The sequence below is a fragment of the Tupaia chinensis genome, unplaced genomic scaffold (genome assembly GCF_000334495.1).
Source record: "Tupaia chinensis unplaced genomic scaffold, TupChi_1.0 Scaffold000146_1, whole genome shotgun sequence".
In the NCBI taxonomy this organism is placed as follows: domain Eukaryota; kingdom Metazoa; phylum Chordata; class Mammalia; order Scandentia; family Tupaiidae; genus Tupaia; species Tupaia belangeri.
The window spans coordinates 18,159,435-18,171,337 of record NW_006159616.1 but is presented as its reverse complement, the minus strand read 5'-3'; the positions used below and the strand labels follow the sequence as shown (position 1 = coordinate 18,171,337).

At 46.0% G+C, this 11,903-nt stretch overlaps 1 protein-coding gene across 2 annotated transcripts in view; it reads right to left on the bottom strand.

Moving 5' to 3' along the window:
* The window catches only part of NPHP4 (nephrocystin 4), a gene marked incomplete in the record, with an annotated part of 159,079 nt that overhangs the window by 133,122 nt on the left and 14,054 nt on the right, over positions 1–11,903 (bottom strand). For both annotated transcript variants that reach the window (XM_027770657.1, XM_027770658.1), the window contains 3 exon segments: positions 3,052–3,207; positions 6,131–6,195; positions 7,286–7,458. In XM_027770657.1, the coding sequence (XP_027626458.1) occupies positions 3,052–3,207; positions 6,131–6,195; positions 7,286–7,458 (394 nt within the window).

The window sequence follows — 11,903 nt, the reverse complement described above, 5'->3', positions numbered from 1 at the left end:
CCTCTCCTGCGTGGAATCAGCACTCCCTCCAGCCACCAGAGCATGTGCTGGCTCTGCTTTCAGAGTCCCTGCTGCTGAGATGTGAAACAACAGCTTCATAAGTTGTCATCTGTTTTTGCTATTTCACAGACACCACTTGTGTCCAGCTGGTGCCTCAGTGACTGGCCACTTCACACCAGGAAGGACAAGTGTGAGGCCAACACAGAGCTCAGGTCTATCCTAAAAACATGGATTTCAAGGATGAGGGGCTGAAATCATGCATCTTATGCTTATAAGTTTTTAAATTTAAAACTCTACTTTCCATACGTGGCTCCTTGGCTCCACATTTTGACAATAGATACTAAGAATGAAACACAGGGCCACTCCAGGCCCCTGAGCCTCTCTTTCACCATCCTAGTGCTGAAACAGAGCACTGTGACCTGCAGGTATTTCTGTTTTATTTGCAGTTCTACGATGCCCACTGGCAGGTCACACAGTGACAGGTAACCTCAAGCACCAAGAATTCCAGGTCAAGAGATGGACATAGTTGACTCTGAAGGCAGCCTGCAGCTATGTTCTCAATGTCAGTGTGTACATCACAGACACATCACAGTGGTATTTACAGGGCCAAATAGAACTGGACCCAGGGGGACAGGCGATGGCCCAGGTCTCAGACCCAGACACAAGTTTTTACGTTTTACTGTACTGCCTCACTCAACTCCAACAACACAGACAAGGAGGCATCCTCTCTATCTCCTCTCCCCTTCAGGTCACTAGAGAATACTGGTGGCAGTAAGATTTCCTAAAGAGGGCTGTGAAGGACATTTAAAGCTCAGTGACCCCTGATAGACCTAACCATTCATAGTTAAGTCATCATTTCTCATTGTCTGTTCTCTAGGATGCTGGAAAAAGTGATTTCATGATGATTACCGTAGAGCCATCCAGAAACCTCATGAACTGAAATCACAGCATCTATCTCCCAGCACAGACCAGATACCTGGACCACATATAGAAATGTCATCACTGAGAGCGAACACATCACTCTGGAGTGGAGCTGCCTCCTTTATTCAGCACAACATTCGCTCCCAATCTCAGCTCCACACACACTGAGGACTGAGCAGGAAGTCGGCCCACTCGAAACAACAAGTTCTAGTGGTGCCTGGCAATGCCCAGCATATAATGGGGTAGGAAAGGCTGTGCAGTCCTTCTTGAATCCTCCAACACTCAGACAAAAGGCCTTGGAAGAGCCTAGAAGAAACATAAGGTCATAGGACTGGCAGGTGATGTGGTGGTTAAGGGCACTGGACTCACACGTAGCCGACTGCAATTTGAGTCCCAGACCTGACAGCTTGCTTGCTCACTCGCTCGCACTCTCTCTCTCTCTCTCTTCAGTCAAATTAAAATAAATAAATAAATAAAAACTTAAATTAAAAAATTCTTTATAAAAAAAAAAAAAAAAAAAAACAAGGGGACACGCAGTAAATGTCACTGGACTCCCATGTAGTCGACCGCAGTTCGTGTCCCAGACCCAGTGGCTTAAAACTCACGCAGGGCACATGTGCATGCGTGCCCAAGATCCCAAAAGGAGAATGGAGGAGAAGGGATTGCAGCGTGGCCATCCCCCCTGGGGGGTGATTTCTCACTTTCTGTCGTCTCTCTCTGTCTGTCTGGTGAGCACACGCGCCCTATAGCAAAAATAAAAAAGAAAAAAAAAAAAAAGAAACACGAGGTTATGAGGACCATTCAGTGGAATCCCAGAGTAGAGCACACCCCCAACAGTGATCCCACAGCTGTATTAAGGTTGACCCAATTAGAACCAACTTCTAAAAACCACACGGAGAAAGAGCCCTTACCCTAGCCCTTCACATGAATTTTAGTTTTCAAAAACAACCAAGTAAATGCATACCCATACTTATTCACAGTAACATTATTCACAGTAGCCAAAAGGTAGAAGTGACCCAAGTGTTCACTGAGGGATGAATGGATGAAAAAAAAAAGAGGTCTCTCCATACAATGGAATATTATCCAGCCTTAAAAAGGAAGGAACTTCTTTGGACCAGCAAATGATATAATGGTTACATCACTGGGCTCACACAGTCGACGTGGTTCAAGTTGCAGACCCAGCAGCTTGAAACTCACACCAGGCACGTGTGCATGCATGCCCAAAATCCCAAGAGGAGAATGAGGGGAAGGGATTACGTGATAGCCATCTTCCCTGGGAGGTGATTTATCACTTTCTGTCTGTCTCTGTCTGTCTCTCTGGTGAGCGCGCATGTCCTATAGCAAAAATCTCTCTCTCTTAAGAAAAAAAAAAAAGGGAAGAAGATTCTGATATCTACTCCAATGTGGATAAACCTTGAAGACATTATAAATGAGTCAGTCACAGAAAGATAAATACTGTATGATTCCACTTATACAAGGTATCTAGAGTAATTGAATTCACAGAAACAGAAAGTAGGCCCATGCTGGCACTATAGTCAGTAGCAAAATGAATTGCAGTGCTGGAAGTTGCATTTTCATCTGAGGGTTCGAATCCCTGCATTGGCCTGACAACACACGTGCACATGACTAGAATCTTGACAAGCCAGAGGGCGGGAGAAAGGAGATCACTGACCTTGTTGTGAATTAATCCCCACCTCTTTCTCTGGCAATGCGTGCACCCATACACGATTGTGAATAAAATAAATAAAACTTGAAAAATAGATATGGAAAGTAGAAAGGTGGTTTCCAAGGGCTGGGGTGAGGGCGGAATGGAAGTGTTTCATAGGCACAGAGTTTCAGTACGGAAAGATGAAACCGTTCTGGAGACAGATGGTGGTGATGGTAGCACAACAATGTGAACAGGCGTAATGCCACTGAGCCGTACACCTGAAAATAGCTAAGAAGGTAAATCTTATGTGTATTTTACAACAATTAAAAAATAACAAGCAAGTCGCTGGTATCGTGGTACAGTAAGGATGAGATTCAGCAACAGGGTTTTCCCGGCCAATGCATACTGGCCCTGGAGGGGCCCGATTCCTGCAAGGTTCGACCATGAAGTGACAAAGTGGAGAGACTCAAAGAAGGCCTTACCTGTTTCCCCATGAGCTGCAAGGAGGCCAGGGATTGGCTGCAGACCAGACACCAGAAAGTTCTCAGGGAGTAGATGGAATGCAGGTTCCAGGGGTGGGTGTGGCTTCAAGGTATACTGCAGGCTACAGTTCTCAATGAGGGTCATGTGTTTATTTTCTAGGGGAGAAAAAAAAAATGTGATTGCTGAAAATAAAGGCACTTTAGGTCAAGCGAACCAGGAAACAGATTCTTAGAAAGAAACGCTATAAAGACAAAGCACATTTTTCTATGGAGAGATGGGAAATTGCTCTGTTAGTTCAGCCTAAAAGTGGAAAAAAAATCAATCTCTAATAACTCTCTCTGGTAAAATTGCAATGAAAGAGATACTTTCTTTTAATCCGACATAAAATCTTTCCTGCCCACCTCTCTCCCAGAGTGGTGAGGGTACAGGGCAGCAGGAGGCTGTGCCATGTCACTGGGCACCACTGACCCCTGTGGTGGACTCGGGGAGGGAGGTGTGGAAGATGCTCTGGACCTGAGGCCTGCCTGCCTTTGAGTCTCAGCACTTGCATCCATCAAGCCCCACAAAGGAGCAGGATAGCACTGGAGGGTGAGCAGCAGCAAAGACAGAGCCCTGTCCTCAAGGAGAGGCCATCCTCCTGAGGTGACAGCTAAGACACAAATACACTCATGTCCACAATGTACACGGGAAAATAGGATCCAAACCAGAAGAACGGTTTGGATAAAGTACTTGGGGAACTTGAGGGGTGGCAGGAAGGGAGAGGGGAAGCAGATCCCCTCAGTCAAGGTCACAAGGAAAGCCCCCTGGAGAAAATGCTGGGACAAGCTGGGATTCCCAGCACAGGGAGGGAGCAGGCAATCAGTGCAAAGAACAACATGACCAGAAACTGGTGCAGGAAGAAACACAGTCCAGAGTCACAGGGTCTAGGGTCAAGAGATGAGCTGTCTTCGCACTCCCACCAAATAGTCAACCTTGCTTGGGCTTGATTGTCTCCCTGACAGGGACCTCGCTGCCCCTGCCACACCATGCCATCTTAGGCCAGTTCTGGCTATTGAAGTTCTAGTGGTGACCATACTATGGAGGGCCAGTAAGAGTTAGAGCTGCATTTCACTCATTTTGTGAGTGCATAAGGAAAGCGCCAAATACGAGCTACTGCATTCACTATAAAAATAAGTTAATGAAAACTATGCTTAATACCTAACCACTCCAAACATGGGATCTGCTCACTTTAAAATTTAAAGTGCTGCTTGAAGTCGCTTTACCTGCGTGACCAGTCAGAGGAAAAACTGGCACAATCTCTGTGGCAGGCAAACAGAAGCGATTTGGCAAAACAACAAATGCTCAGACTCTCAGGCCCAGACACTCCGCTTCAGAAGTTTATCCCACAGAGTCGCTTGCACATCTGCAAAAGGGCAGGCATCCACTGCCTTTGGCGTCCAGCCTTGTTATTAAAGAAACACCCAAGTGTCCAAGTGTGGGAGACTGATTCGATCATGAAACATCAAGTCAGTGAAACACCCACAGCCATAAAAAGAATGAGGTACTTTCTAAGGACTGATATGGAACATTCTCCAAGATAAATTGCTAAGGTGAAAAAAGTACCATATGGAACAGTGAGCAAAAAGAGGGCGAAAGTAAGAATATAGACATGTACGTTTGCTCTGTACTCATAAAAAGACCTTGGAAGAAGCCATAAGAACTCAGAGGGAGGTTACTTGCAGTGGCAAGTCAGAGAGCGGGGAAGAGCTTGCTCTGAATCTTTTCTACTTTTATACATCTTAGGTTCTCAATCGTGTGAGTGTATTGCCATCCTCAGTAAAGTTTTGGAAATGCCAGTGGAGAAGATGAGCTGATGGCTCCATGGCTGGTTCCTCCTCATACTCTACATTCACACATACACGGCTTCCACATAAATATTCAAAGAGTATCCTAGAACTGTGGACATGGAATACACATGGCGGCTCTGTACAGTTTAAAGGTCCTGATTCTACAGATACTACAGGAGAGAAAAACTCTGGCAAATAACCAAATTTGATTGAGAAATCATCTAAAAGGCAATCTTCATACATAAAATTACAGTTTTGAAAGATTATTCCCCCATCACAAGATTTTTCACTAAAGTCAGGGATGGGAGAAAGAGTTGCTAGGTAGGTTTGACAGGCCAAAATTCCCTTCAAGGAATCCAGGCAACATCTCAAAGAGGCAAAAAGTTACCTACTCCCCAAGCAGAGCCACCTCTAATCATTCTACCCCAACTGTGCTCCTATGATGGCCTTCTAGCCCATCCCCTCATTCGGTTCCCCACCCAACCCCTCGCCACCCTGCTCTGCTCTGAGCAGGTCTCTCAGCTGCCAAGCCTCAAGGCAGAGGGGAGTCCAGGGGTCCTAAAACATGGTAGGTTTTCCTGCAGAATGTTCATATCAGGCACAACAGGGGAGGTCTCACCATGCTGGAGATAATCAATGAATTTTATAGGTAGAGATTTTGCTGGACAGCCATTGGCCAATGACAGTGACTATTTCATCCGGTGGGCAAAGTTGTCATCTAACAGGCAGGGGGGCCAACTCCCCTGCCCCAGGTGGCTCATACAGTCAGCATCACAAATCAATACCCTCTGTCTGGGCAGGTGTGTTTCAACTTTTTTTTTTTTTCAAATTTTTGATAGAGTGTACATGTGTTGGCCAGTAAGAGACAGAAAACAAGAAGGAAAGTGAGAAAGCACCCCCGACGAGGGATGATCAGACTGCAATCCTTCCTCCTCTATTTCTCCTCTCGGGATTTGGGGCACATACACATTGCCTTCAAGTCACCAAGTCTGGAATTCGAACCACAAAGTCAGCCATTTAGGATCTAGCTGCCTTAACTACCGCACGATCAGTTGGCCTCAGTTTTTTCAATTATGCCCAAAATCCAAGTCCATGATACATGATACTTGCCCAAGTCTATTAAATAAGTTAGCTAAGCTGGTAGTGGTTTATTAATACATTGAGAAAGATTAAGAGACAGAGTAACGACTGGAGAATTCTCAGGAAAGTATGAGGTCAAAGACTGCTGCCAAGGCCAGGCCTGGTCGCTTACGTTCTATGGGGTCCTGGAGAAGCGGGTGCAGGAGGGCCCGGGGGGTGCCATGATACAGTCTCAACCTGGAAAACAGGACCCAGGGAATGCACATCAACTATCTGTATCTTGCATCAAGTCACCAAAGGTCAGCTATGTGGGGGACCCTACCACCACCACAGTCACTAGAACTTTCTAAACTGTCCACCATGTCCTCTGCAGAACACAGAGGCGGCTGAGAAGAGCACCGGCCACCTCAGCACTCGGTGCTCTTCGCCCTGCTTGCCTAGCACACACAGGCCCTGCCCTCATGCAGCCCAAGAACCCAGGAGCTAGAACACAAAGCTAGAAATGTTTGAAACTCTGAACTGTCCCAGGAAAGGCAACATCTGAGGTACTTCACTGGCTGTATATCCAGAACAGTGACTCTTAGTCAGGGGGCATCTGGCCCCTAGGGCACAGCTGGCAATGTCTGGAGATTTGCTGGTTGTCACAGCGGGGTGGGAGGTGCTTATCGAATCTAACAGGTAGAGGCCATCGATGTTGCTAAATGGCCTATAACATAGGATAGTCCCAGACCCCACAGCAGACAGTTACCCAGCCCAAAAAGCCCACGGTGCCAAGGTTGAAAACCCCTGATCTGGAGTAACAAGGTGAACTCCACCCTTGGCTGAAACTACTACACACTGTTTCACCTTTGGATGTCCAGCTCCTGAACAGAGCTGGCACACAGTAGGTGCTCAATCAACGTTTGCTGTGTGAATACCACTGCTCTCTGGGTGCCTGTTTATGACAAACACATTATTTAATATTCTAGCAGCCCTTGTAAGATGCACATATAGATTAACAAATCAGAGTCAAAGAATCGAAATAACTTGCCTGAAATCTCACAGGAAATAAGTGCTAGAGCAGGGCTTTAGCCCATATCCACCCTACATCAAATTAATACTCATGGCCAAAGCCAGTCCTCGCCCCACCCTAAAGACCAATTCTTTGGCTTACTGAGAAATGGCAAAAACCCTCCATGCAAAAACTATCCCACGGCATGCTGTTATGAGCGCACAACAACTTCAGATGACAAATTTCAAGCTTTCTATTGTCACCAAGAGATGAGCAATTAAATCACCACAGCAAGGTGCTGGAAAACTCCATGGGTACAGGAAACAAAGAAGGTACCGTTTGTCCTGGGAAGCAGAGGTAGGAGATTCGGGCTTACTGCTGAAGATCCGAAGAATTCCAAAGCCACATGACAATGTCTGGAGGGTCCCATCCCGTTTCTTGCCTTCTGTAACCACTTCTACCACAGCCACAATATTTGGGTGGCTTAAGGATGTATGAAAATACAAGGGCTGCAAAATAGAAATTAGAGACAGTTACAATGAAAGCTAGATGGATGAGATGTTCCGGGCCTGCAGAGAAGGCGACGCAGGTGCTCGTTCTCCTTCACATCTGTGACCGTCTTCATCCAGGACCCTCTACCTTGTGCCTCGTGCGGAGCGGACATTCCTTCCAGAGTGCAAGGGAAGACCATAAGCCCAGCAAAATAACTCCCTTCAAGTGGAAAGGGGGCATCAGAGCTGTTTCAGTTCAGGTTGCCCAATATCCGGAACATCAGAAAAGGTGCTTCTTGGGACCAGCAGTTGGTGTAATGGCTACATTGCTGGACTCCCATGTAGTCAACTGCAGTTCGAGTCCCAGACCCGGTGACTTGACCTCATGCCAGGTGTGTGTGCATGCATGCCCAGGATCCCAAGAGGAGAATGGAAAAGGGATTGTGGCAGGGCCATCCCCTCGGGAGGTGATTTCTTGCTTTCTGTCTGTCTGTCTCTCTCTTTCTAGTAAGCGCACATGCCCTATAGCAAAAACCACTCCAAAAAGAAAAAGAAAAGGTGCTTCTGTTCCAGGAACTTTCCATCCCTGGAATCCTACCACAAGAAATGCAAACAGATTCCAGAGAAGAATGAGGCTGGAACAGCTATGCACCCCCCACCCCCTAGAGGTGGGCCGCATCAGGTTAGATCAGCCCAGATACAAGCCCAAACACAAACACAAACCTGCTGATTTTACCTTCCAAGCATCACTTAGTGCTCAATATGAGAAACTTCAGTCACCCCTTGCCATAACTGATTGGAACTCTGTTTCATATGTAACTATTATGAAGTCCTATTGGAACTAATTGTGTTTAAACTCAGAGGGATGCTTAGATTTCTTTCAGATGCCAAGTAATTATCCCCTGTCCACACCAAACTAAACCTTTTTTGTGATGAAAATCACCTTGAGAACACCTGATTAAAATCTTGGGGGAGGGGGGACCAGCAGTTAGCATAATGGCTATGTCGCTGGACTCCCAAGTAGTCGATTGCAGTTCGCATCCTGGACCCGGTGGCTTAAAACTCACACCAGGCGCGTGTGCATGCGTGCCCAAGATCCCGAGAGGAGACTAGAGGAGAAGGAATTGTGGTGTGGCCATCCCCCCTGGGGGGTGATTTCTCGCTTTCTGTCTCTATGTCTCTCTCTGTCTGGCGAGTACAAGCACCCTATAGCAAAAACCTCTCCAAAAAAAAAAAAAAATCTTGGGGAGACTTAGACCAAGCAGATGATATTTGAATCGATCTTAAAGGTATTCTGTTTGTGGCCCAGCTGCAGTGGCACAGGTGCTAAGATGTCCCTGCATGATCCTAGGGCCATACTGGAAGGTTGACCTGAACGTGCTGGGCACGCTTGCAGGCACAAGCATGATCATTGTTGGTTGGGGGTGGATCAAGGCATGATCCCACCCTGCCAGAAGAGTGAAGGGAGACAGGAAGGGGAAAGAAAGGAAAGAATGAAAAGAAAGCAAGGAAGGAAGGAGAAACTAAAAAATAAAAAAATAAAAGACAGTATTTCCTTTGCAAGCTTCCCATCGCCCAACATGCGAAGGACAAGCCTCTGACCTGGTGCCTTCGGCCTGAACCTGGGGAGGAGGTGCTGGAAAGGTAGCACAGGCAAGTCCTGCCAACTCTGTATTTCACAGGCACCTCCCGCTTCAGCTCTGCTGCTGCTCTTCTATTTCACTAAATTAAACACACATGTGTTTTACTTAACTCTAATAAATGTCACAGACACAGAAGACAGACACAGAGCTGCACTCTGGGCTTGCTAATCAACAGGGAATCAGCATCCCAGGCACTCAGAGTGGCAGAGCTGACTCTAGACTCTAAGTATCCCTGAAACTCATCATCCAACCTGTGGGCAAGGCGCGGTGCAGAGTTGCCAGCTGAACACAAAGACTACCTCCCGCCCCCTGCACCACGCGGCAGAGACATAAGGCAGGGCTGAGGCTGATCCACCGCAACGTGATTTAAACTTGGAATAATCCTCCTGTTAACGAGTCATTACCATGGTGTCACCGAGAAAACATTTACTGGAATCACAGACTGTCAGCCCAGGATAACAGAGAGACACATTAAAACATCAGCCATAAGATATAAATCGTTATTCTATTATCTTTTATTGCAAAATGATGAAATAATGACCACTTACCACTGACAGGTGGTTGGACTAAGAGAGAATTATGTTCCTGTTTCTAAGACTCAAGAACTGTTTTCAAAAAGTCCTACGTAAAGTCAAGTTTGTCATCCCCTCACCTTTTATATTTATACCTGTGCATATCACCTTTATGAACACTGCCCACTTCTCCTTTTGGCAGCAAAACATTTTAAACTCTGAGAGGAAACAATAATCCTCTGACTCAGAGTCACCTTGAAATTACTCTACCTGGGGTGGCAGGACCAGCTGCTTTGGGCATGTCCCAGGTACAAATTTGTGATTACGGTCTTTCTCTTCTGTTTACCACCAAGCACAATTATTCTGACCGAAAAAATAACAACAGGGCCTCATAGGTTTTTTTATCTCAGGTGAGCCAACCTTAAAACCCAAAAAAATCCAGACTCAGAAGAGTTGGCCATTAGAAGTACAATACACTATTGGGTTGTCTGAAAAGTCATGACTTAATTTTCTGGTTTGGTTTGGTTTTGGTTTTGGTTTTGGTTTTGTTTTATTGCAGTCTGAAAACAGCCACTCTGTTTGTTTACTGACCAGATTACAAAAATAATCATGGTGGATACCTTAGTTCATCCTTCTAATAAGTCTGTTGATCTGGTCTTCCGTGATGCCAGCATCTCCACCTTCTACAAAATAGGTGGTCTTTTTCTTCATTCCACCTCGTGGAGAAGATAATCTGAAGGGCTACAGGAAGTTATTTGCTGCTTTGAAGCCTTTTGTAACAGTACAGATGCCATGAATCAGCTCCTCTGTGCAGATGACACCAAATTTACCAAGAGATCGAGCAATCAAAGAGTTATCCGTCAAAGCAATTTGCTTATCGATTTTGCCATAACCACACTTGTAGATCAACTAACTTCAGGTTCAGGTACCCCCCATGCAATATACAGTTCCACAATTCTCAGCATGTTAATTGAGGCCTTGTTGAGCTTAACAAAGATAGCACTGAAGATATGGCAAAGACGAAGAAGCTGCAACACCTTTTGAACCTCTGGGCTCACTCCACTGACACCTCTGATCCTGATGACAAATGCCAATTTGGGTTCTGCAGGTACATAGAAGTTGCCAGCTTTTCTTGCCATCCTGGCCATGCGAATCTCAGTTCTGTCCATCTGCCTATATTCCTTATGCTAGAGCTTAGCTTTTTCATGGGTAAGCTTCCTCCTTGCCTTTTGAAGCATCTTTTGAGCAAACTTCTTTCTCAGGCGCTTGATCTTCAACTCTGCAAAACTGCTTTGTTTTTTCTTAAGGGTTTCTGGCACAGCAGGAACCTTTTTCTTGGTGGCTTCCGCGGCAGCAGGAGCCCTTTGTTTGGTCTCTGCCACAGCAGGAACATTCCTTTTCTTTTCTTGAATGCCCTCGATGGTTCCAGCTGGAAAAGAGCTATTTTTCTATGCAGAAACGCGTCATGACTTTCCCGACAGCCCAATAAGAAGTGGTTCTAGCTCAGATGGTCCTATCGGGATTATTACTGATTGATAAGATGTAGGCTCTTTCCCAAAAATCACTTTCTGCCTCTCCAGTATGGGAACAGAAGCATGCTAAAGTATGTCTAGGAAACCTAGAAAACATATTCTAGCCCTTGAGAAGCTCAAGGTTCATGGGATTTATAAAGCATAGACAAGGGAGGGATAAAAATGCCAAGACTGCTCAGGAACAAATGGGAAAAGGCCTCCTGGGGATAAAAACACAAATGCGACCCACCGCACAGCTCTCACCCTCTGGGCTTCCTCCCAAAGCCAGGAATGACAGATTCACCTGTACTAGACGCCCACTTCCTGCCTTGCTGACAAGCAAACTCCAGACAGCACTCAGCGAAGCAGTATCTGTAAACAAACCCTTCAGTCTAGGGAAATTTAATTAACGCCAACGCCATACATTTTGAGAGGAAAATTCTATGCATCAACTGAAACTGCATGATTAAAAGTTTAAGTCAAGCCCATCAAATTACCTGCAGGAGGGGCCCCCTGAGAGAGACTCACCCCTACACCCATCTCAGTCATCTGCACTTGACGACTGTCCTCTCTGACAGGTAAACAGGTTAATAAATCATTTAAATGCTCCTGTCTTAATGCCTTCATCTTCAAAAACATGGACACCATTTTGCCTTGGGGCCGAGTTTCCATTTTTCACCCACCATGACAGAATCAAAATTGGCCCTGTGATGATGTGTCTGTATGAAGTGGCTACAGACAGGCATTTCCCAACTGCACCGCCCCTCGGCCTGCACTGATGGGGCACGTGGCTCTTC